Source organism: Scomber japonicus, chromosome 2 (assembly GCF_027409825.1).
Source record: "Scomber japonicus isolate fScoJap1 chromosome 2, fScoJap1.pri, whole genome shotgun sequence".
Taxonomy (NCBI): Eukaryota; Metazoa; Chordata; class Actinopteri; order Scombriformes; family Scombridae; genus Scomber; species Scomber japonicus.
In genome coordinates, this window is record NC_070579.1 from 6605461 (window position 1) to 6633002 (window position 27542).

The 27542-nt window shown below is 39.2% G+C and overlaps 1 protein-coding gene across 1 annotated transcript; it reads right to left on the reverse strand.

The window, feature by feature from the left end:
- Positions 1-1658: 1658 nt before the first annotated feature.
- Positions 1659-17536, reverse strand: LOC128381118 (B-cell receptor CD22-like). Its single transcript, XM_053341073.1, has 12 exons — positions 17459-17536; positions 14984-14993; positions 14149-14202; positions 13329-13598; positions 12838-13098; positions 12079-12348; positions 11669-11929; positions 11472-11559; positions 11297-11354; positions 10930-11021; positions 2030-2087; positions 1659-1754 (listed from the first exon to the last, which is right to left on the reverse strand). Exons 1-12 carry the CDS (start codon positions 17534-17536, stop codon positions 1659-1661), a joined length of 1596 nt encoding a protein of 531 aa, XP_053197048.1.
- Positions 17537-27542: the final 10006 nt, after the last annotated feature.

Below are 27542 nucleotides of genomic sequence, written 5' to 3' on the forward strand. Positions count from 1 at the left end.
GAATGAACAGGAAAAAAACGCAGAATATTGAAAGAGATACAAATATTTTCTTGGTTCTGTCAGATACATTTTGTAATGAGATGTTATTTTTTTAAATAGGGAAAACATATTAAAAATGACATTGAAAAAACAGCCAAATGAATCCAAAACTATCTGCAGGGCTAGACACCACGGGTAAGTGAGAAAATGTGTGTATTGTTATTCAGGTGAACTGAGCTTTTAAAGCAGACAGTGGAGGGAGACCTCAGTGATGAAACCTGAATCTGCAACACTGAAGCTTCACCACTAGATGGCAGTGAAACATCAGAGATACTGAATCACAACCCTGAGACAACATTTTACCATGCATTACTGATTGTTTACACACATTTAAAGTTACTTTCAGTACTTCTCACTTTTTAGGTTTGAGTTGCATCTTAATATGTTTACACTTGACATTAAATTCATTAATCATTACAGTTAGAGGTTCAGTTTCAGAAGCATTGATTGTTCACATTGGTGACCTTGTTGTACAGTAGTTGAACAAACTCTCACAGTCGAGGTGTCTAAGTATGAAAATGGTTCAGTCAGTGATCTACAGCTGTCACTAACAAATATGGACTGTTATACTGAAAAGGCTTCATACTCTGTAAACTGCCACATATTCTGCTTCACTGAGTGACCCCAAAGAGTTTAAATGCACTGAAAAGAAGATAAACAACTCAAATGACATTTAATGTCTTCTTCAATACAAACTGTGTCTGTGCATCTTCATTTTAGCAAAATCCCAAAATCATAATAAACTTTTACACTGTGAAACTCGAGAGAAAGTAAGAAATAAATCAGCACAAAAGAACAGATTTAAAGAACAAATTTAAATTTTATTGTCTTCATATCTGGTAAATACATTCAGATTCTGAAAAATTAACATAAAAACTATTTAAAGCTGAAACTTTCTGCACACTGTCGCCCTCTGCAGCAGTGAGAGGGAACTCAAGTACAGAGATGTTGTGGAAGCTGGCTGTTTATTGTATATCAGCCACTGCAATACCTGGATAATGTGACATTCAGCAAAGTGTAATAGAACTGAGATTATGTTTGATGTGTGAAAATATACAGTAAACTGCACAAGAAGCCAATCAGGATTCCTCAAAAGTGATTAATTACAGTATGTACACATTTAAAATAACAGTTTGCATTGCAGCTCTAATCCTAAATATCTGTAATATAACTAAAAATAAGCTTGCATTAGTTCAGACAGAACACTCAGTAAATTATAAATCAGTTGAGTCACACACACCACCTGATATTCAACTGATCTAAACAAACAATCATGTTTGACACGTGGACATGATTCAGTTCAAGCTGCCATCAGCACATTCTTCTCAAAGCTTCTGCTACATGCTGTTACTGACTGTCTGTGCTGCTCACTTCTACCTGCTGCTGAAAACTGAACATGAAAACGTCCACATGGTCCTCTACAGCCTCTCTCTCTCTCTCCAATCCTATATTTCACTGTTGTACTACTTTCTGTTTCCATCAGGTGAGTCCAGCCTCTGGTTCAACTGCATCAGAACAAAATCACATGACATTTAGATGAGGTACATCTCATAACTGTAACTATGAATCTGAGGTCAGCCTGTTTTTTACCTTTCAGGAGGCTCCAACCTGACTGGATTTTACTTCAGGTTTTCGTAGATCTCTTCGTCATCTGTCTCTGCTCCAGTGTTGACCTGCAAGTCTGAGATGTTCTCATATACAGGACAAGAGTCCAGCTGATGGGGAGAGATGACAATATGAGACTCAACAAGCATCATTTGTGCAATCTGCATAATAAATAACAGAATTAAAAAATGTTTTAATAATAATCCTTCAGACTTAATTCTGTGCTGAAATATTTACTGAAGTCTAACTAGAAAGCTGTTTTTATAATTTAAATTCACTTCAGGATTTCATGTTGATAACAAAATGTGTTCTAGTAAGTTTACAAATAAAATAATTATAACTGTACTTTAGGGCAAGTTGTGTCAATAAGGTCTCTCTCTCTCACCTCTATAGTCTCCACAGGTTCATTCAGTTCAGTGGTGGAGCTCAGAGCTTTCTTCTTCCTGCATTGAATCCAACAAAAATAATAAATCTTTAACTAAATTAAAATTATAAACTTATAACTTTGAAAATGTTTGGAAAAATAGATAAATGAAAGGATGTTGTCTTTATTATTTTACCTCATCCACAGAATCAAGAGAAGCAGAGGAATCAGTATCAGGACCGCCAGAGTCAACCCAATGATGATCATCATTAATACTGATTTCCCTAAAAAATGAGACCAACAGAAATTAGATAAACCTCTTCAATAAGATAGTGTGTGTGTGTGTGTGTGTGTGTGTGTGTGTGTGTGTGTGTGTGTGTGTGTGTATTTGCATGTGCGTGTCTGTGTGTGTGTAACTTACCTTTCACAACAGTCAGGTGTAAGGTGGAGTTATGACGTCCTATTTTGTTCTGGGCTTCACAGGAATAATTCCCACTGTGTTCAGGTCTGACATCAGTGATGGTGAAGATCTGTCCTGATGCTTTTGGTGAGTCTTCATTCTCCTTGTACCAGGTGTAATTAGCTGCTGGGTTAGCATCACTGCTACAGGTCAGATTCACTGAACTGCCCTCCACTATCTCAGCAGAGGGACTCACTGACACAGAGGGAAGCTTTGGAGCATCTGGAGGAAAAACATTTATGGAGATGCATCTCAATATTATATGTAATTTTAAAGTATTATTTCTATTCTGTGTATGTCTAGATTCCTTTAATGCCATTAAGCATCTTCCAAATGACTATGGTTTTGCATGTTTTATTTGAATATTCTGACAAATTGATGTCTGCCATTCTTTTGAACCGCCAGCAGGAGGTGTCAAAGTTTTATATAACAAACTAATTTAGTCATTCCCTCTGGGATAATAATGATGCCAGTCTACTGCATGTTAAACCTGTAGCTTTCTCAAGCTTAAATGTTCTTGCCATCACACTGTTAGTTAACCTGACTGTTTTTGCTGTGTATGGTCACATGACCAGCCTTGTCTTTGCTTTCCTAGCAAAAAATCGAGCAGTTGGTTGAATGTCCACTTTGCTTCAAATCATGAAACTCGAAACAATTTGGGAATCCACCCTTGACCTAAAATATCTGTAGATATTTTGTACTTACAGTGGACATCAATGAATAGAAATGAAGAGTTGACCAGTCCATATTTATTTTCAGACTTGCAGTAGTAGATCCCTGTGTCCTCAGAACTGATGGAGGTAAAATGAAAATGTCCTTCTGACCTTTGAAGCAGTGTTTGGTTCTCCTTGTACCAGGTGTAATTAGCTGCTGGGTTAGCATCACTGCTACAAGTCAGATTCACTGAACTGCCCTCCATTACTTCAGCAGAGGGACTCACTGACACTGAGGGAAGCTTTGGAGCATCTGGAGGAGATATATCAGTATGAATTAACAATAAAATGAGGAATGGTCGCATTAGTACAACATGATGAACTGAAGCTGCTCAGTGAACTACAGCAGCAGACTGAATGTTAAACAGTCAGAGCTGAAAAAAGCAGACTTGATCAAATCAAATGTTTAACATGTTTAACAAGGTTGAGGAGATTAACATCTGTATGTTGCTTTCTAAATAGACTATTTTACTCACATTTCACATCAATAATGTATTCAGATGTCTTCTTCCCCAGCTGGTTCTCAGCTGTACAGTAATACTCTCCAGAGTCAGAGGACTGGATGGAGCTGAAGACAAGCTGTGGTTCTTTACTGAGAGGTTGAAGGTCTGGATTTACATTCTTCTTGTACCAGGTGTATTTAGCTGCTGGGTTAGCATCACTGCTACAGGTCAGAGTCACTGAACTGCCCTCAATGATTTCACCAGAGGGACTCACTGACACAGAGGGAAGCTTTGGAGCATCTGGAGGAGAAAACATAGTTGGTCAACAGTGGAATAACTGACACAATGTAGGAAGCAAATGTTTGACACAAACTGAGGAGTGAAAGTTGATTCCCTCGTTGCTGCTCATGTTAAATTGTCTGTTACCTTGGAAACTTTTTGACATTGCGTTTGTGACATAGTTAACATACAGAGTGAAATGTGTGATAAAGACAGCAGGGATCCCCCCATTTTTTAGTTGTCACAGTGAGACTGAATATATAATAGACTCCTGGTAAAAGAGTTTCTTTAACAGGAAGGATGAAACACTTCTAAACTGTTAAAACTCCATATTTCTCTGCAGTAACACAGAGCAGGTTGTATTGTATTGATACTGACAACAGTAGAGCTCAGTGAGAAAACATGGTGCCAATAACAAGTGAGGCAGTGGGGTCACTCATACTAGACATACATGAAGTCATTGTACAGTACTTTAGATACATAAAAGGCTTCACAAGATGATGTTATGTTAGTGGAAGACTGAAGTAAACTCACAAACTGAAGGAGAGGCGAAATCCTCATATCCTGTAACAGCACAGGAATAGCTGTCTGTATGATTGAAGTTGGTTGAATAAGAAGAAGATGTTTCTTCACTAATATTCTGTCCATTGTTGTACCAGATGAAGGAAGAACCGTCAGGTAGACGACAGCTGCTGTGACACTTCAGCTCTGCTGAGGAAGGATTGATTGTTGATGGGATCACCTTCACCTGGAGATCTGGATATGTGAAGAAAGAACAGAAATGTAATTTATGTTCATACACAAACATTCACAGAACTATTTACAAGATATTAACCATTTGAGATTTGATTATATTTTTCAATGAAAATGTTACCTCTGACAGTCAAAGTGATTCCAGGGAAACCAGTATATTTCCCTCCTGGTTGGTTTGTTATGAACCTGAACTTGTACTCAGCTGAGTCTCTCTCTCTCAGGTCTGTGATTCTCAGAGTGCAGTTGTTCTTATCACAGTGATACTGCACACGACCTGCGTACTCTGAGACTGTTTTCAGATCCACATGTTCATTAATGCTCTCTTTAGTAAACCAGAGTGTTTCATCAACTGTAGTATTAACATTATTTATCCTGGATGGGTATCTGTAGGTGCAGCGTATGTCCACTGTTGATCCTTTTAAGGCACAGATGTGATTAGAAGTGTAAGTCACTCCCCAGTCATTCTGACCCTGTACCACTGTAACACAGAGCACATCAGAAACCACAATCAGATTTATAACAAGTTAAGAATCAGTGAATAAGACAAAGTGGATCATGGCACCAATATGATTTTATCTGCAGTTGTTGTCATTCTAAGCTCCTCATCGTACAACAATCTAACTAGAACTGAACTGGGTGAACACAGGAATATAAAAGTCCAAAGACAATCTTATGAATAATTTTAATTTACAGTACAACAGAATGAGAAGAAGAAACTGAATAATCAGAGAGTATGTGCTCGTCTTGTTTAATTTCCTGTCTGTTTGTTCTTTGGTCAAGTTGCTGCTCAGCTAAGTGTGAAAACGAGAAAGAAATGCAGAACATGAAGTGTGAGAAACTTCTGAGAGTCGCTGAGGCAAAATAGGTGTCATAAAGTTTTCACAGGGAGGGGCAACTGTTATAGTTGTAACAGCTAAAACAGTTGTCCAGCACTCCACAGAGTGCGGAAATCAACAAACTGATTAAAAACATCATGTTCGAGATGAAATTTTCAGTGCATTGCTGTACCATCATAGAACTATAAATATATTCATATGCATGAATAAAAATATATGATTCTTACAATCTATGGAGGGAGGGAGGACGAAACCATATCAGCCAGGCCCCACCCCCACCACTTATGACGCAGACACAGCTCAACATTTTAATATAGCATTATTAGTGTTCAGCAATTAATACTATTATTTTTTACCGTTTTGTCTTAATTCAACACGCTACTCTGAATAAGTGTTAAATGACCTACAATGTAAATGTAGATATACAGTACCTGACACAGAGAGAAGGAAGACAACAAATCCACTCGCTGCTGCTGTTAAACTCATAGCTGCTCCTCTCATCTCTCTGTGAGGCTTCAGAGACAATAAAATACATCAAATAATGTAAACAACATGTAATAGTCATATCAGTAAACTGTTCTACTTACAGCAGAGAAGGGCGTTGTCTGTTAAGATGCTTGTCCTCTGTGATCTGTGAGCAGAACTCAGATATCAGGGTGTTAAATGGAGGTGCTATTCTTCCTGTTTGTTAGTGTTATGAATATGCATGAGGGGCCAAATGACAATATAGGCGTATGTGACAAGCAAGTTTCCTGTTCTCTAGAAACTTGATGTGATCTTTGCTATAGAGAATAAGAGACCAGTCTTCTGGCCTTAATTAATTTAATTAGTAATATCAGGAGAAAAGAGAAATAATGAGACATTTATATTATTTTAATCTTTCAGTGTGTGGACAGTTCAGTGTCTAAAGAAAACACGTGACATATGTGTGACATTTGGTTTGATGCATCTTCTCACACCTCTAGTGCATGTTGAGACACTGAATACACCACCATGAGTTCAAAGAGATGTAGTACATCAGTATGAGAAGTAAGAAGTCACATGGTCAGCAGTGTTTAGTGCAAGTGTTAACAAACAAGTAAAAAGCAAACTACATCAAAATATGATGCAGAGATCAATGTGTAAATCACAAAATGTTTTATATCTACAGGTGTAAACTCACTCATTCACAATCATTCTGACTGTAACACAGAGCTCATCAGAAATCAGTTCTTCTGCTGTGTAAAGATGCACCGATGCCCTCTATAGTTTATCTCGTTTACCTATGAATCATGAAACAAATGAATGAACAGGAAAAAAACGCAGAATATTGAAAGAGATACAAATATTTTCTTGGTTCTGTCAGATACATTTTGTAATGAGATGTTATTTTTTTAAATAGGGAAAACATATTAAAAATTACATTGAAAAAACAGCCAAATGAATCCAAACTATCTGCAGGGCTAGACACCACAGGTAAGTGAGAAAATGTGTGTATTGTTATTCAGGTGAACTGACCCTTTAAAGCAGACAGTGGAGGGAGACCTCAGTGATGGTGGCTGAATCTGCAACACTGAAGCTTCACCACTAGAGGGCAGTGAAACATCAGAGATACTGAATCACAACCCTGAGACAACATTTTACCATCCATCACTGATTGTTTGAATACATTTGAATTTACTTTGAGTACTTTCACTTTTTATGAAAGTTTGATCTTAATATGTTTACAGTCCACTTTCACTTGACATTTCGCTTCCTGCTTTGCTTGAATGCAGACGCTTTGCTCTTTGCTCTCCGCTTTACTTTCCTATCCTTTTGCTACAAAATTTATGGAAAGCGGGTCCTGGATACTTCTATATCACTGGGAGCTTAATTTATGAAAGTCTCTGAAGGCTACCACTATTATTTAAACTCTTTTTCTTCGTGAGTCTGGCATATCGGCAGCACAAGCTTGTACTATAGTGACTGGGATTGAGGAGCTAAGCTAAGCTAAGCTAATTAGCAGCAAGATGCCTTCCTTTTCCACGGATGATTACCACAAACTTCTCCAGAAAATAGCAGTACTGGAGACCAAAATTCAGCGACTCAAAGTCAATGTGGAGGTAAATGGACAATATGGGAATGAAACCACTCTACTGATGACCCAAATCAGTGGACAGGAGCAGGCTAACAGGCAGCTAATTAGCACCACCAAGAAGCAGGAGGCTGGTGGTTACGGCAGTAAATCAACCAGTAGTCCTCCCTGGAACTCTCTTGGTGCAAAGCCAAAGCATAAATCATGTACATATAAATCGCTTCCCTCAGATATGGGAAGACGGTTAACAGGCAGAACCCAGCACCCGGAGACTCGTGATAAAACTGGATGGCCTGCACTGCCATCGCACAGGAGGGTCTCTTCAACCCCAGTACCAAGGAGAAAACAGCCGTGGACTGTGGCAAAAACAAAAAGTAAGAGCAAACCGACCCAAGACACAGGGATTCTACTAGAGAACAGATTTGCTCCGCTTTTACAAGACCCTGACTCCCCAAAAGAAAGGTCATCTTCCAGCACCAGGGAAAGGTATGTGGCTAACTCAAATACTAAAAGGCTGCAGAAAGAGCTAAGCATTGGGCCTCAAACGCTGATAGTGGGTGACGGAGCTCTAAATAAGATAAAACACTTTTTCAACAAAAACACCAAAGTACTCTGTTTTACCAACGACATGGTGTCCGATATCTCAGAGAAAATTCTGGAAATCACTGCTGAGCATCCGACAGTGAAATCTCTCGTCATACACACAGGAGCACTTGATGTTGTCAAGCAACAATCAGAGGTATTGAAACAGGATTTTAATGATCTGCTGAACAAAGTTCGATGTCTGAATACTGAGGTGTTTATCAGTGGACCTCTACCGACAGTTCGGCGAGGAGACGAGAGATTCAGCAGGCTGATGATGCTCAACAGATGGATCAAAGATACGTGTGCCGCTCAATCAGTGAATTTCATTGACAATTTCAACATTTTTTGGGAACGCAGACGGTTCAGCTTTCTTCATATAATGGTCCACTACAACACCCTCATCAGTGTTGATGTTAACACTAATCCGCCTGTCAATCTCACATCTAAACATGAGACAGTAGAATTGCCATTTGAGTCATTCAGTGTGCGATTTATGGATGTACAAGATGGCTGATGTGTTTACTGTAAATATTGTCGTGTGTATTGACACTTCCAAACATGTCAAGTAGAGTTCTGTTTACATGCTTTGTTTACCTACCACCTCCGAATCTCTGTCCCCTCCAAAAAAGGAAATGGCCAAAAAAAAAGAGATGAAATGCTGGAGTAGATTTGACTTTCAGCAGAATACAGCTCTTTACCACCATGTGGTGGCAAAACGTTCAAACTACAACTCGATTTCAAATGTATGTTTTACAATGTTTTAAATGCTCTACATAGGTAATTCGCTTTTCTCACTTTACTGGATTTTGCAACTTTAATACTTTTTTCCAACCTGTACTATGCAATTCTATAACACAGTCTATCACCACTTTTAAATGCTGCCTCTTTTCCCTGCATAGTTGTCTTAGTTCAGCCGAAAACCATGGTTTCTCTTGCTGTATCTTACACAAGTTGTTGTAGGGACGAGGAACTCTTCACAGAAGGGAGTATGTGATGTCACAGTGTCTGTGTATTCATCCAAACTGTCAGTTGCCTCTTTAAAAATGGACCAACCTGTGCAGTCAAAGCAGGCTTGGAGCTGCTCAGTTACATCATCAGTCCATCGTTTCACTGTAGAAGTGACAGGCTTGATGGTTTTAAGTTTTTGCCTGTATGTTGTTATAAGATGACTAAGCCGGTGATCTGAGTGTGCTAGCTGCTTGTGGGACTGCATGATAACCACCTTTTACAGTAGTGTAGCAATGATCAAGGATACTCTTCTCTCTGGTAGCGTACATGCTATCCTATATTCAGGTAGTTCACTGGATAAGTTTGCTGTATTAAAGTCACCCAGGATTCACTAAAAGATTTTTTTTCTTTTTCATTACAGTTTATAAAAATAGAAAGAAACCCACCAAAATGTCACCATTTGACAACAAACTGCAGGAAGTCGGAGAGAAAATCTGTTTTTTTTGTTATTCATGTGAACTGAGGCTTTAAAGCAGACAGTGGAGGGAGACCTCAGTGATGAAGCCTGAATCTGCAACAGCTTCACTGAATCACAACCCTGAGACAACATTTTACCATCCATCACTGATTGTTTACACACGTTCAAAGTTACTTTTAGTACTTTTCATTTCTTATGATTGAGTTGCATCTTAATATGTTTACATTTGACATTAAATTAATTAATCATTACAGTTAGTGGTTCAGTTTCAGAAGCATTGATTGTTCACATTGGTGACCTTGTTGTACAGTAGTTGAAGAAACTCACAGTCGAGGTGTCTAAGTATGAAAATGATTCAGTCAGTGATCTACAGCTGTCACTAACAAATATGGACTGTTAGACTGAAAAAGCTTCATACTCAGTAAACTGCCACATATTCTGCTTCACTGAGTGACCCCAAAGAGTTTAAATGCACTTACAGGAGGACAAACAACTCGAGGGAAAGTAAGAAATAAATTAGCACAAAAGAACAGATTTAAAGAAAAGATTTAAATTTCATTGTCTTCTTAGCTGTTCAATACATTCAGATCCTGAAAAATAAACATAAAAACTATTTAAAGCTGAAACTTTCTGCACACTGTCGCCCTCTGCAGCAGTGAGAGGGAACTGAAATCATGTTTCCAACTACAGAGATGTTGTGGAAGCTGGCTGTTTATTGTATATCAGCCACTGCAATACCTGGATAATGTGACATTCAGCAAAGTGTGATAGAACTGAGATTATATTTGATGTGTGAAAATATACAGTAAACTGCACAAGAAGCCAATCAGGATTCCTCAAAAGTGATTAATTACAGTATGTACACACTTAAAATAACAGTTTGCATTGCAGCTCTAATCCTAAATATCTGTAATATAACTAAAAATAAGCTTGCATTAGTTCAGACAGAACACTCAGTAAATTATAAATCAGTTGAGTCACACACACCACCTGATATTCAACTGATCTAAACAATCAATCATGTTTGACACGTGGACATGATTCAGTTCAAGCTACCATCAGCACATTCTTCTCAAAGCTTCTGCTACATGCTGTTACTGACTGTGCTGCTCACTTCTACCTGCTGCTGCTGCTGCTGAAAACTGAACATGAAAACGTCCACATGGTCCTCTACAGCCTCTCTCTCTCTCCACTCTCATATTTCACTGTTGTACTACTTTCTGTTTCCATCAGGTGAGTCCAGCCTCTGGTTCAACTGCATCAGAACAAAATCACATGACATTTAGATGAGGTACATCTAATAACTGTAACTATGAATCTGATGTCAGCCTGTTTTTTACCTTTCAGGAGGCTCCAACCTGACTGGATTTTACTTCAGGTTTTCGTAGATCTCTTCGTCATCTGTCTCTGCTCCAGTGTTGACCTGCAAGTCTGAGACGTTCTCATACACGGGACAAGAGTCCAGCTGATGGGGAGAGATGACAATATGAGACTCAACAAGCATCATTTGTGCAATCTGCATAATAAATAACAGAATTAAAAAATGTTTTAATAATAATCTTTCAAACTTAATTCTGTGCTGAAATATTTACTGAAGTCTACTCAGAAAGCTGTTTTTATAATTTAAATTCACTTCAGGATTTCATGTTGATAACAAAATGTGTTCTAGTAAGTTTACAAATCAAATAATTATAACTGCACTTTAGGGCAAGTTGTGTCAATAAGGTTTCTCTCTCTCACCTCTATAGTCTCCACAGGTTCATTCAGTTCAGTGGTGGAGCTCAGAGCTTTCTTCTTCCTGCATTGAATCCAACAAAAACAAGAAATCTTTAACTAAATTAAAATTATAAACTTAAAACTTTGAAAATGTTTGGATAAGAAGATAAATGAAAGGATGTTATCTTTATTATTTTACCTCATCCGCAGAATCAAGAGAAGCAGAGGAATCAGTAGCAGGACCACCAGAATCAACCCAATGATGATCATCATTAATAGTGATTTCCCTAAAAAATGGCACAACAGAAAGCAGATAAACCTCTTGTGCTGTGTGTGTGTGTGTGTGTGTGTGTGTGTGTGTGTGTGTGTGTGTGTGTGTGTTTGTGTGTAACTTACCTTTCATAACAGTCAGATGTAAGGTGGAGTTATGACGTCCTCTTCTGTTCTGGGCTTCACAGTAATAATTCCCACTGTGTTCAGGTCTGACATCAGTGATGGTGAATATCTGTCCTGATGCTTTTGGTGAGTCTTCATTCTCCTTGTACCAGGTGTAATTAGCTGCTGGGTTAGCATCACTGCTACAGGTCAGATTCACTGAACTGCCCTCCACTATCTCAGCAGAGGGACTCATTGACACAGAGGGAAGCTTTGGACCATCTGGAGGAGATATATTAATATGAATTAACAATAAAATGAGGAATGGTTGCATTACTACAACATGATGAACTGAAGCTGCTCAGTGAACTACAGCAGCAGACTGAATGTGAAGCAGGCAGAGCTGAAGAAAGCAGACATGTTTTACTCACATTTCACATCAATAAAGATGTATTCAGATGTCCTCTTCCCCAGCTGGTTCTCAGCTGTACAGTAATACTCTCCAGAGTCAGAGGACTGGATGGAGCTGAAGATAAGCTGTGGTTCTTTACTGAGAGGTTGAAGGTCTGGATTTACATTCTTCTTGTACCAGGTGTAATTAGCTGCTGGGTTAGCATCACTGCTACAGGTTAGAGTCACTGAACTGCCCTCCACTATCTCAGCAGAGGGACTCACTGACACAGAGGGAAGCTTTGGGGCATCTGGAAGAAAACATTTATGGAGATGCTTCTCATTAATATTATTATGTATAATATTAAAGAATTATTTCTGTTGTGTACATGTGTATATCCCTTTAATGTAATTACAGAATCTTCTAAATGATTATGGTTTTGAATGTTTTAGTTGAAATTTCTGACAAATTGAAGTCTGCAATTATTTGAACTGCCAGCAGGAGGTGTCAAAGTTTTATATAAAAAACTAATTTTAGTCATTCCCTCTGGGATAATAATGATGTCAGTCTACTGTATGTTGAACCTGTAGCTTTCTAAAGCTTACATGTTCTTGCCATCACACTGTTAATTAACCTGACTGTTGTTGCTGTGTATGGTCACATGACCAGCCTTGACTTTGCTTTCCTAGAAAAAAATCGAGCAGTTGGTTGAATGTCCTCTTTGCTTCAAATCATGAAACTCGAAACAATTTGTGAATCCACCCTTGGCCTAAAATATCTGTAGATATTTTGTACTTACACTGGACATCAATGAATAGAAATGAAGAGTTGATCTTTCCATATTTATTCTCAGACTTGCAGTAGTAGAGCCCTCTGTCCTCAGAGCTGATGGAGGTGAAATGAAAATGTCCTTCTGACCTTTGAAGCAGTGTTTGGTTCTCCTTGTACCAGGTGTAATTAGCTGCTGGGTTAGCATCACTGCTACAGGTCAGATTCACTGAACTGCCTTCCACTATTTCAGCAGATGGACTCACTGACACAGAGGGAAGCTTTGGAGCATCTGGAGGAGATATATTAATATGAATTAACAATAAAATGAGGAATGGTTGCATTAGTTCAACATGAACTGAAGCTGCTCAGTGAACTACAGCAGCAGACTGAATGTGAAGCAGGCAGAGGTGAAGAAAGCAGACATGATCAAACTAATCAAATCAAATAGTTTCCAGTTTTTCAATGAGGTTCAGGAGATTAACAGCTGTATGTTGCTTTCTAAATAAAGTGTTTACTCACATTTCACATCAATAAAGATGTATTCAGATGTCTTCTTCCCCAGCTGGTTCTCAGCTGTACAGGAATACTCTCCAGAGTCAGAGGACTGGATGGAGCTGAAGACAAGCTGTGGTTCTTTACTGAGAGGTTGAAGGTCTGGATTTACATTCTCCTTGTACCAGGTGTATTTAGCTGCAGGGTTAGCATCACTGCTACAGGTCAGAGTCACTGAACTGCCCTCAATGATTTCACCAGAGGGACTCACTGACACAGAGGGAAGCTTTGGAGCATCTGGAGGAAAAAACATAGTTGGCCAACAGTGGAATAACTGACACAATGTAAGAAGCAAATGTTTGACACAAAGTGAGGAGTGAAAGTTGATTCCCTCATTGCTGCTCATATTAAAATCAACTGTCTGTCACCTTGGATACATTTTGACATTGTGTTTGTGACATAGTTTGGTAAACTCACACACTGAGTTAACAGGGTGTAAACATTTTTATGAAGACAGCAGTGATCCCCCCATTTTTTAATTTTCACAGTGAGACTGATGATATAATGAATCTAGTTGTTAACCGCCTGGTAAAAGAGTTTCTCTAATAGGAAGGATGAAACATTTCTACATTTTTTAATCTACATATTTCTCTGCAGTAACACGGATCATGTTGTATTGTATTGATACTGACAACAGTAGAACTTGAAGAGAAAAACCTGTTGCCAATAACAAGTGAGACAGTGGGGTCACTCATACTAGACATACATGAAGTCATTGTACAGTACTTTAGATAAAAGGCTTCATAAGATGCTGTTATGTTAGTGGAAGACTGTGAAGAAAACTCACAAACTGTAGGAGAGGGGAAATCCTCATATCCTGTAACAGCACAGGAATAGTTGTCTGCATCATTGAAGTTGGTTGTATAAGAAGAAAATGTTTCTCCACTAATATTCTGTCCATTGTTGTACCAGATGAAGGAAGAACGATCAGGTAGACGACAGCTGCTTTGACACTTCAGCTCTGCTGAGGAAGGATTGATTGTTGATGGGATCACCTGGAGATCTGGATATGTGAAGAAAGGACAGAAATGTAATTTATGTTCATACACAAACATTCACAGTGACATTTCCAAGATATTAACCATCCAAGATTCAAGCAAGACTTTCCATGAAAATGTTACCTGTGACAGTCAAAGTGACTCCAGGTTTACCAGTATATTTCCCTCCTGGTTGGTTTGTTATGAACCTGAACTTGTACTCAGCTGAGTCTCTCTCTCTCAGGTCTTTGATTCTCAGAGTGCAGTCGTTCTTATCACAGTGATACTGCACACGACCTGCGTACTCTGAGTCTGTTCTCAGATCCACAGGTTCTTTATTACTCAGTTTAATATACCAGAATGTTTCATCAACTGTAGTATTAACATTATTTATCCTGGATGGGTATCTGTAGGTGCAGCGTATGTCCACTGTTGATCCTTTTAAGGCACAGATGTGATTAGAAGTGTAAGTCACTCCCCAGTCATTCTGACCCTGTACCACTGTAACACAGAGCACATCAGAAACCACAATCAGATTTATAACAAGTTAAGAATCAGTGAATAAGACAAAGTGGATCATGGCACCAATATGATTTTATCTTCAGTTGTTGTCATTTAAAGCTCCTCATCGTGCATCAATCTAACGAGAAATGAACTAGGTGAACACAGGAATATAAAAGTCCAAAGACAATCTTATGAATAATTTTAATTTACAGTACAACAGAATGAGAAGAAGAAACTGAATAATCAGAGAGTATGTGCTCGTCTTGTTTAATTTCCTGTCTGTTTGTTCTTTGGTCAAGTTGCTGCTCAGCTAAGTGTGAAAACGAGAAAGAAATGCAGAACATGAAGTGTGAGAAACTTCTGAGAGTCGCTGAGGCAAAATAGGTGTCATAAAGTTTTCACAGGGAGGAGCAACTGTTATAGTTGTAACAGCTAAAACAGTTGTCCAGCACTCCACAGAGTGCGGAAATCAACAAACTGATTAAAAACATCATGTTCGAGATGAAATTTTCAGTGCATTGCTGTACCATCATAGAACTATAAATATATTCATATGCATGAATAAAAATATATGATTCTTACAATCTATGGAGGGAGGGAGGACGAAACCATATCAGCCAGGCCCCACCCCCACCACTTATGACGCAGACACAGCTCAACATCTTAATATAACATTATTAGTGTTCAGCAATTAATACTATTATTTTTTACCGTTTTGTCTTAATTCAACACGCTACTCTGAATAAGTGTTAAATGACCTACAATGTAAATGTAGATATACAGTACCTGACACAGAGAGAAGGAAGACAACAAATCCACTCGCTGCTGCTGTTAAACTCATAGCTGCTCCTCTCATCTCTCTGTGAGGCTTCAGAGACAATAAAATACATCAAATAATGTAAACAACATGTAATAATCATATCAGTAAACTGTTCTACTTACAGCAGAGAAGGGCGTTGTCTGTTAAAATGCTTGTCCTCTGTGATCTGTGAGCAGAACTCAGATATCAGGGTGTTAAATGGAGGTGCTATTCTTCCTGTTTGTTAGTGTTATGAATATGCATGAGGGGCCAAATGACAATATAGGCGTATGTGACAAGCAAGTTTCCTGTTCTCTAGAAACTTGATGTGATCTTTGCTATAGAGAATAAGAGACCAGTCTTCTGGCCTTAATTAATTTAATTAGTAATATCAGGAGAAAAGAGAAATAATGAGACATTTATATTATTTTAATCTTTCAGTGTGTGGACAGTTCAGTGTCTAAAGAGAACACGTGACATATGTGTGACATTTGGTTTGATGCATCTTCTCACACCTCTAGTGCATGTTGAGACACTGAATACACCACCATGAGTTCAAAGAGATGTAGTGCATCAGTATTGGAATTAAGAAGTCACATGGTCAGCAGTGTTTAGTGCAAGTGTTAACAAACAAGTAAAAAGCAAACTACATCAAAATATGATGCAGAGATCAATGTGTAAATCACAAAATGTTTTATATCTACAGGTGTAAACTCACTCATTCACAATCATTCTGACTGTAACACAGAGCTCCTCAGAAATCAGTTCTTCTGCTGTGTAAAGATGCACCGATGCCCTCTATAGTTTATCTCGTTTACCTATGAATCATGAAACAAATGAATGAACAGGAAAAAAACGCAGAATATTGAAAGAGATACAAATATTTTCTTGGTTCTGTCAGATACATTTTGTAATGAGATGTTATTTTTTTAAATAGGGAAAACATATTAAAAATTACATTGAAAAAACAGCCAAATTAATCCAAAACTATCTGCAGGGCTAGACATCACAGGTAAGTGAGAAAATGTGTGTATTGTTATTCAGGTGAACTGACCCTTTAAAGCAGACAGTGGAGGGAGACCTCAGTGATGAAGCCTGAATCTGCAACACTGAAGCTTCACCACTAGATGGCAGTGAAACATCAGAGATACTGAATCACAACCCTGAGACAACATTTTACCATCCATCACTGATTGTTTACACACATTTGATCAATACCTACAAATATTGTAGGTTTATTAGTGTGTGTATATAATACTAGTTTAGTAATATTTTGTATTGCTGCGTTTGCTTGTGCTTTGGGACCTCTTAGCCCTCACTTACTGGGAACTCTCATAGAGTCTTTGTTTACTGTTGTTGCCATAGAGATATGCTGAATTGTTTCTGTTAGCTTGTGTTAATTTGTTTGTAGAGGAATTAAGTAGCCCTGTGGAGTTGAGAGACAAGATGAAGTGGCTCGCTAATATCTACGGACAGATCAGCCACTTAATTTCCTGTACAATCACATCTCTATCTTTGTTGGCACGAGAGAAACAACAACTTTGTCGCTAGTATCAGGTAACACTTGTCCACTGCTTCCACTGTGCGCATGTTTATCTGTGTGCAAAGCTTGCCACTTTCTCTCTCTCCCTCTAACTAACCAAGCACACACTTACACATCCCTCATCACACAGCTGTTGGTGAGACAAGGCAGGCTAAGCTAAGCTACATGCTAAGTAGCCTCATCCTTAGCCACGTGTGTGTTGCTGAGCCGGTGTGTTTGGGAACTTTGACCATGAATCGGCACAATAGACTGTATAAAAGAAATGAATCGGTACCCTTACGCCATTTTGTCCAGCGGAAGCAGTCCCCGTATCTGCATCCTGTTCTTGTGTGACGAGACCGTAGTCCGCCATCTTGAACCCCACGCTCCTGAATACACCACTCTCTCTCACACCCACACCTGTTTATTTTTACAGTTCTCCATACACATCTGTTGTTGTTTGTCTATTAGTTATAGTGGTACTATAATGTGTAACTATTCATTGATTAACTTAATTAATGATTTGTTAATACATTTAGTTTTAAAAAGAAGCGTTTTGTGATCATTGTGCATAATGTTATTGTGATAAGTGGCTGATCAAAATAGTCAGAGCTCAGACTTCATTCCTTCACCTTTCCTATTTGATTCTTGATTGAGGCTATAACCATTGACAGTTTGGTTATTGTTCTGGTCTTCCCGGTGGTGCCCCATATTAATAATTAGAATAGATTATTCTTTATTTTCTTGTTAATAATTAATAATAATTTATGATAATTATTAGTCATTAGTTATAACCAAACACATCCCCTTCTGCTCTACCCAACACACTGATTACACCACCATGAGTTCATAGATGTGTAGTGCATCAGTATGGGAAGTAAGACGTCACATGCTGAGCACAGTGTTTATTGCAAGTATTAAGAAACTAATAAAGTACATCAAAAATTAAACAGATCTATGTATAAATCAGATCACAAAATGTTTTACACTCACTCATTCACAATCATTCTGACTGTAACACAAAGCACATTAGAAATCAGTTCTCCTGCTGTGTAAAGATGTGCTGATGGCCCCTATAGAAAATCTCTTTGACCTTTAAACTATGAAACAGTTTAATTGAACAAGAAAAAAAGCAAAATATCGAGACATATAAAAGATATTGTTTTGGTTCTGTCAGATACATTTTGGAATGAGATGTTATTTATATAACCACCACAGGAGGTCAGTGAGAAAATGTGTGTTTTCTTATTCAGGTGGACTGATCCTTTAAAGCAGACAGTGGAGGGAGACCTCAGTGATGAAGCCTGAATCTGAAGCTTCACCACTAGATGGCAGTGAAACATCAGAGATACTGAATCACAACCCTGAGACAACATTTTACCATCCATCACTGATTGTTTACACACATTTAAAGTTACTTTTAGTACTTTTCACTTCTTATGATTGAGTTGCATCTTAATATGTTTAAACTTGTAATTCAATTCATTAATCATTACAGTTAGTGGTTCAGTTTCAGAAGCATTGATTGTTCACATTGGTGACCTTGTTGTACAGTAGTTGAACAAACTGTCACAGTTGAGGTGTCTAAGTATGAAAATGAATCAGTCAGTGATCTACAGCTGTCACTAACAAATATGGACTGTTATACTGAAAAGGCTTCATACTCAGTAAACTGACACATATTCTGCTTCACTGAGTGACCCCAAAGAGTTTAAATGCACTGAAAAGAAGATAAACAGCTAACATGACAATTAATGTCTTCTTCAATACAAACAGTGTCTGTGCATCTTCATTTTATCGACATCCAAAAATCATAATAACGTGTGTGTTACTGTGACAAGTTTGCTCCTAAACTCGAGGGAAAGTAAGAAATAAATCAGCACAAAAGAACAGATTTAAAGAAAAGATTAACATTTTTTATTGTCCTCATATCTGGTAAATACATTCAGATCCTGAAAAATAAACATAAAAACTATTTAAAGCTGAAACTTTCTGCACACTGTCGCCCTCTGCAGCAGTGAGAGGGAACTGAAATCATGTTTCCAACTACAGAGATGTTGTGGAAGCTGGCTGTTTATTGTATATCAGCCACTGCAATACCTGGATAATGTGACATTCAGCAAAGTGTGATAGAACTGAGATTATGTTTGATGTGTGAAAATATACAGTAAACTGCACAAGAAGCCAATAAGGATTCCTCAAAAGTGATTAATTACAGTATGTACACATTTAAAATAACAGTTTGCATTGCAGCTCTAATCCTAAATATCTGTAATATAACTAAAAATAAGCTTGCATTAGTTCAGACAGAACACTGAACAGAACAGTGAATTATAAATCAGTTGAGTCACACACACCACCTGATATTCAACTGATCTAAACAATCAATCATGTATGATTCAGTTCTAGCTGCCATCAGCACATTCTTCTCAAAGCTTCTGCTATATGCTGTTACTGACTGTCTGTGCTGCTCACTTCTACCTGCTGCTGCTGCTGCTGAAAACTAAACATGAAAATGTCCATGTGGTCCTCTACAGCCTCTCTCTCTCTCCACTCTCATATTTCACTCTTGTACTACTTCCTGTTTCCATCAGGTGAGTCCAGCCTCTGGTTCAACTGCATCAGAACAAAATCACATGACATTTAGATGAGGTACATCTAATAACTGTAACTATGAATCTGAAGTCAGCCTGTTTTGTACCTTTCAGGAGGCTCCAACCTGACTGGATTTTACTCCACGTTTTCGTAGACCTCTTCATCGTCTGTCTCTGCTGCAGTGTTGACCCGCAAGTCAAAGACGTTCTCATACACAGGACAAGAGTCCAGCTGATGGGGAGAGATGACAATATGAGACTCAACAAGCATCATTTGTGTAATCTGCATAATAATAGAATAAAAAAAAAAAAATGCTTCAGACTTCATTCTGCGCTGAAATATTTACTGGTTTCTAACCAGAAAGCTGTTTTTATCATTTAAATTCACTTCATGATTTCATGTTGACAACAAAATGTGTTCTAGTACGTTTACAAATCAAATAATTATGACTGTACTTTACGGCAAGTTGTGTCAATAATTTCAGTGGTGGAGCTCAGAGCTTTCTTCTTCCTGAATTGAATCCAACAAAAACAAGAAATCTTTAACAAAATTAAAATTATAAACTTAAAACTTTGAAAATGTTTGGATAAGAAGATAAATGAAAGGAAGTTGTCTTTATTATTTTACCTCATCCACAGAATCAAGAGAAGCAGAGGAATCAGTATCAGGACTGCCAGAGTCAACCCAATGATGATCATCATTAATACTGATTTCCCTAAAAAATGGGACAACAGAAAGAAGATAAACTTCTTCAATAAGAGAGAGAGTGTGTGTGTGTGTGTGTGTGAAGCTCAATGAGTATCACTTACCTTTCACAACAGTCAGATGTAAGGTGGAGTTATGACGTCCTCTTCTGTTCTGGGCTTCACAGTAATAATTCCCACTGTGTTCAGGTCTGACATCAGTGATGGTGAAGATCTGTCCTGATGCTTTTGGTGACTCTTCATTCTCCTTGAACCAGGTGTAATTAGCTGCTGGGTTAGCATCACTGCTACAAGTCAGATTCACTGAACTGCCCTCTACTATCTCAGCAGAGGGACTCATTGACACAGAGGGAAGCTTTGGAGCATCTGGAGGAAAACATTTATGGAGATGCATCTCAATATTATATGTAATGTTAAAGGATTATTTCTGTTGTGTACATGTGTAGATGCCTTTAATGTTATTAAGCATCTTCCAAATGATTATGGTTTTGCACGTTTTATTTGAATATTCTGACAAACTGATGTCTGTCATTCTTTTGAACTGCCAGCAGGAGGTGTCAAAGTTTTATATAACACACTAATTTAGTCATTCCCTCTGGGATAATAATGATGTCAGTATACTGTATGTTAAACCTGTAGTTTTCTAAAGCTTAAATGTTCTTGCCATCACACCATTAGTTAACCTGACTGTTGTTGCTGTGTATGGTCACATGACCAGCCTTGTCTTTGCTTTCCTAGCAAAAAATCGAGCAGTTGGTTGAATGTCCTCTTTGCTTCAATCATGAAACTCGAAACAACTTGTGAATCCACCTGTGGCCTAAAATATTTATAGATATTTTGTACTTACACTGGACATCAATGAATAGAAATGAAGAGTTAATCTTTCCATATTTATTCTCAGAATTGCAGTAGTAGATCCCTCTGTCCTCAGAGCTGATGGAGGTTAAATGAAAATGTCCTTCTGACCTTTGAAGTAGTGTTTGGTTCTCCTTGTACCAGGTGTAATTAGCTGCTGGGTTAGCATCACTGCTACAGGTCAGATTCACTGAACTGCCCTCCACTATCTCAGCAGAGGGACTCACTGATACAGAGGGAAGCTTTGGTGCATCTGGAGGAAATATATCGGTATGAATTAACAATAAAATGAGGAATGGTTGCATTTGTATAACACAATGAACTGAAGCTGCTCAGTGAACTACAGCAGCAGACTGAATGTGAAGCAGGTAGAGCTGAAGAAAGCAGACTTGATCAAACCAATCATCACCTTTTTAAGAAGGGTATTAACAGTGGTATTGTCGTGGCCTTTCCTTCTGACTTTCAAAAGCCACATGAGAGTGTGAGGGGAGGTATTCGTACTGGAAAGAATTAGGCGTTGTCTTGTTTTCAAAAAAGGTTTACTTGTGAAAAATAAACAAACAATATACATCCATTTCTTCCTTTTACTTTCTGTTCTTTCCGTTCTTTCCGTTCTTTCCTTTCTTTCCTTTCTTTCCGTAGAAAAACTGTCTCCAGCTCGCCGCTCTCATCTAGACTGAGGCGGTCTGTGATGTCATCTACCTTATATTAACACTGTTGACCAGCAGGTGGCAGAATAACATACAGTCCTATAAATTAAATAAACTTAGAAATATAAATTACCCTCTAGGTTTTTAACTATGCATTATGGCTCCTACATATCCGGCCCCTAATGATTAAGCAGGAAGATTAAGCATTATCAAATTAACTCAAATACAGAGCCATAAACTGAAACAACCATGATATTACATTAAACTATATAAGTAATCAAACTTCAATAAAGCATTGTCTCAAACTCTTATGTATCAGTCCTTTTTCTTCACATTTTTTCATTATGTGATCTTCTTGTCTTCACATTGCTTCTTGCAGCAAACACAGTTTATTTATTGGTCTCTCCAGAGTGGTGTTCTTGGTGTGTACTTTCACTCGGCGAACTGTTCCACTGGCATCAGGCATGGTTTGGAGAATCCTTCCCATTATCCACGTGTTACGTGGAGCTGAACTGTCGACGAGTAACACCACATCTCCAGGTTTGAAGTTTCTCCTCAACTGCGACCACTTCTGGCGTTCTTGGAGGAGAGGCAGATATTCATGAGTCCACCTTGTCCAAAACAGGTCGGCAAGATATTGCACTTGCCTCCATCGTCTTCTGGCATACTGATCATCTTTGTTGAATGTTCCCAGTGGCATACTGGGCTGCACTTTCATCAGTAGCAAATGATTAGGTGTCAAGGGTTCAATATCATTTGGATCATCAGAAATGCTTGTGATCGGCCGATTATTTATGATATTTTCCACCTCACACATGAGGGTTTGAAGACTGTCATCTGTGAGAGTCTGTTCTTTCACCAAAGCAGCAAGGATTTTCCGTACAGTGCGGATTTGCCGCTCCCAAACTCCTCCTTGATGAGAGGCGGCAGGGCTGTTGAAGATCCATTTTATGCCCTTCTTCTGCATAGTCTTTTCAATGTTTGTCTGGTCCAAGTTTTTGATAGCTTCTCTTAGTTCCTTTTCTGCACCAACAAAATTTGTGCCGTTATCAGAGCGCATTATTTCAATCTGGCCTCTTCTACTTATGAAACGGCGCAAAGCGTTGATGCAAGAGCTGGTATCAAGACTGTCTGCTACTTCTATGTGTACTGCCCTAATGGTGAGGCATGTAAACATTACACCATAGCGTTTGACAGTTCCCCGGCCCCGTTTCACATCAAAAGGTCCGAAGTAATCAACGCCTACATTCGTGAAAGGCGGTTTGTCTGGCAAAAGACGATCCTTCGGGAGATTTGCCATTTTTTGCTCTCCAACTTGACCTCGTAGTCTCCTGCAGACTGTACACTCTGATATGAGTTTCCTGATGGCCGAGGATACTTGAGGTATCCAAAATCTTTGTCTTAGTTGTGACATCATATAATTGCGTCCACAATGACCAATTTTTCTGTGAACATCTTGCAGGATCAGAGTGGCAGCTCTGGAATGTTTTGAGAGAATAGCTGGATGTTTTGCTTCCTGTGGCATAGCAGAGCTGCTCAACCGGCCTCCTACTCTCAGGATGTTCTCATTCCAAACCAGGTCAAGCTTGTATAGCTGACTATTTCTCTTCACAGGCAACTTATTTTGAAGAGCATTGACTTCTTCAGGAAACCATTGGTTTTGACTGTGTCTGATGATTTTTGATTCTGCAGCCATCAGCTCATCCAAGGTTAATGTTTTCTTTTCCATGACAGATTTGTAATTGTTCATGTTTTGATGCACAAACAATTTCTGTTTCTCAGGATCCTTTTCTGTCTGCTGAATAGAGTGTTGCAACTCTTTTCTTTTCTCTTTCAGGTGTATCAATGTTCCTTTAACTCTCAGAAGCCATGTAACTGCTCTTTTCAGTCTGTCCCAGCTGGAATAATACTGGAGCAATTTGTTCACAGGATCAGACTTTTCTTCAGCACTGATGACATTCGCTGTGATGGTTTTCACTTCCGGATCATTTTGCAGGCTTTGACCTACATTGTCCAGTCTCTCTGGCCATTCACTCTCTGGCTGTAACAGAAACTGAGGCCCTTTTATCCATGTTTCTCCTTGGATCAAGCTCTTCACTTTCATTCCTCTTGTGGCCTGGTCAGCAGGATTTTCTGACGTTCTGATGTATCGCCACTGTTGTGGTTTGGTCGCTTCTCGTATGAGAGTAATCCTGTTTGCCACAAGGGTCTTGAAGTGAGCTGTTTCATTGTTGATGTATCTAAGGACCGTTGTACTGTCCGTCCAAAAAAGAGATGGCTGAAGTGGAATTTGCATTTCCTCTCGCAGCATCTTGTCCACTTTAACTGCGATGACCGCTGCAGTTAACTCGAGTCTTGGAATTGTGATTTGTTTAAGTGGTCCAACTCTAGACTTCCCAAACACAAAAGCACAATGGATTCTTCCCTGATGATTCACTAGCACAAGATAAGACACTACGCCATAGGCGATTTCACTTGCATCAGTGAAATGATGCAGCCGTGCTTCTGATGTTTCTCCAAAATCCAGGGGCTTAACACATCGGTGTATGCTGAAGTCTGAGAGGTGAGTGAGATCTTCCAACCACTTACACCACTGATCAACTTTCCATCCACTTACTACTTCATCCCATCCTTGCTTTTCTTTGCACAGATCTCTCAACAGAAGCTTAGCAGGAAGCACCACTGGCGCCAGGAAGCCAAGAGGGTCGTAGATGGAGTTTACGACGGACAGAATTCCTCTTCTGGTCATTGGCTTGTCCTGTAGCTGGATCCTGTAGGTGAATGAATCATCTTCTGTGCACCAATGTACACCGAGAGCTCTTTCAACGGGCAGAGCATCATGAGTGAGATCAAGATCTTTAAGCTCACTGGTTCGGTGTTCTTCAGGAATGGATGATAGAACCTTTCTGCTGTTGCTCACCCATTTTGTCAGGTTAAAACCTCCTTCTGCACACAGGTCTCGCAGGTTCTTTACCAAGGCAACAGCTTTTTCTTCTGATCTCACAGATGTTAAACAATCGTCCATATAAAAATTATGTTGAACTGTTTCAACAACTTCTGGAGCAGCTGTGTCTTTTCTATCTTCGGCTGTTCTACGCAGAGCATAACAAGCAACACTAGGGGAGGAGGTAGCACCGAACAGGTGGACCACCATGCGATACTCCTTCAATGGTGCTTGCAGGTTGCCATCCGGCCACCACAAAAATCTCAGCAGGTTGGCATCTGCTTCAGTAACTCTCACCTGATAGAACATTGATTCTATATCAGCCATCATCGCTATTGGCTCTTCACGGAATCTGACTAAGACACCAATTAGCGAGTTGGTGAGGTCAGGGCCTTGCAGTAATGCACCATTCAGAGATACTTCTTGATACGTGGCGGTGCAGTCAAAGACCACACGAATCTTCTTTTTCTTGGGGTGATAGACCCCATGGTGAGGGACATACCAGACTTTGTTGTCATTCTGGTTAAGCTGCTCCTGAGGGACTTCAACAGCATAGCCCTTGTCGAGTAGACTGTGCATGAACCCCTTGTAGTCTTCAAGAAAAACTTCATTTTTCTGTAGTTTTCTTTTTATACTAGCAGCTCGCTGTTCTGCCATACAGCGGTTGTTGGGCATTTTCACTGTGTCACACTTTAAAGGAAGACCCACACAGTAATGTCCATCTTCATATTTTGTTGTTCTTTGCACTGTCAGCATAAACTGTTTGTCCTCCTGAGACAACTCTTCCTTGTCGTCGTAGCAACGTTCAGGAAAGTCTGTGTTATATTGCTGGACCAGTAGCTGTTCTATTTCTGCCACGGAGACTCTGTTCACACTGTAGTGAGGTGTATTCTCCATGGATTTGCTCTCACTGTTTACAGGTCCACAAACCATCCAACCCAGAACTGTTTTAATGGCATATGGTCCATCATCTTGACTGTTAATTACATGCCATGGTTCCATTGCCTTAGAGTTGTTGGCTCCTATAAGCAGATCCACATTGGTATCAATGTGTGGCAAGTTCACTTCACTCAGATATGGCCATTTTTCCAGATGTTGTTGTCTGGGGATGTTTTCTCTCTGAACAGGAATGTTGTTATGTGTGAAAACCTTTGGAAAATGTAGATATTCTGTGTTTTCCAACCCACATACTTCCAGGTCTGAGAGCATGCAACTGCTCATCAGCTTTTGTCCATCCGGTTTGTCTTGACTCATCGTGCTCAACAGGATTTGAGTTGACTTTCCCTTTATGTTCAGTTTCCTTTGCAGCTCCTGTGTACAGAAAGTGGCGGTGCTGCCAGGGTCCATGAAGGCGTATGTCTCGATAGACTTTCCACCTGTCCGAGACCGCACTTTCACTGGAACAATAGACAACAAACAGTCAACTTCTCCGGCCCCAGTATAGCCAACTATTTCTTGAGCTGTAGACTTCTGAGCGCCTGAGATCTCGTCACTTGTAGTGTTATCATCTTTCGTTGACGTATTTGTACTCTCTTTGCCTTCTTTGTCCACATGAAGAATGTCTGGGTGTCTCTGTGAGCACTGCTTGCACACCATTCTTTTCTTGCAGGTCTTGCTAAGATGGCCTGGTGTCAAGCATCCAAAACACAACCCCTTCATCTTCAAAAAATCAACACGATCTTTGTGGGTTAGCTCTTTAAACTTTATGCAGAATTCAAACATGTGATTCTTGTGGCAGAAGAGACACAGTGTTTCAAAGGCATTTGCTGCTTTAAAGGAGGTGGTCGGTCTTACCATTGCATCTGTCTTTTTCTTCTCCACAGACATGTTAGTGGCAAAAGTACTTCCTTTCTGTCCACTTCTGGTAAAAGGTTTCTCCTTTTCTTTGTTTTTTCCTGAAGCGGATGTGCGACTGTCTTGGAGGTCTCCAAACAGTGGATCCATTGCTATTTTTGCTTGACGGTCGATGAACATAACCAAGTCAGCAAATCTTGCTCTGAATCCTCTCTTTTCCAGGATCTCATATGCCACGTTCCGCCATTTTTCTTTCATCTTATATGGCAGTTTGGATACCACTATTTTCATATTTGTCGGGTTATCCATCTCCTCCATAAACTCGACATCTTCCATTGTATTACGGCAACCAGTCAAAAACACAGCATATGCATTGAGTGATTTTCCGTCTTCAGATCGGATCTGTGGCCAGTTCAAAGCTTTGTTGATGTAAGCACTGGCTATCATTAGCTCATCACCGTAATGCTTCTGAAGCAGTCGCTTTGCTTCTGTGAATCCTCTGCGCGGTGGCATATGTTCGCAGCTTTGCACCAGCTCTTGTGGTTCTCCTGCAGTGTACTGTTGCAAATAATACAGCTTGTCTTGATCGTTATCAGTTCTCTGTTCAATAGCCTGTTCAAAGGCTCTAATAAACGATCTGTATGTAAGTGGATCACCTCTGAACACTGCAACATCTTTAATTGGTAGCTGAGCTTGTTTCTGTTGAGTAACCAACATCTCTGTGATCATATTCTGTTTCTGCATTACTTGGAGAATGCCATCACTGTTTTTGTCACGCTCTTGTCTGTCAGTGTTGTCCGTGTGTCTTGTCCTACCAACCTGTGGCTCCGTGTGAAA

Coding starts and splice junctions, on each gene's coding strand:
- LOC128381118 (XM_053341073.1), bottom strand. CDS start 17,536: ATGGCGGACTACGGTCTCGTCACACAAGAACAGGATGCAGATACGGGG. Junction 13,099..13,328: donor CATCTTTATTGATGTGAAAT/GTGAGTAAACAC, acceptor TATCTCCTCCAG/ATGCTCCAAAGCTTCCCTCT. Junction 2,088..10,929: donor GAGATCTACGAAAACCTGAA/GTAAAATCCAGT, acceptor GATTCAATGCAG/GAAGAAGAAAGCTCTGAGCT.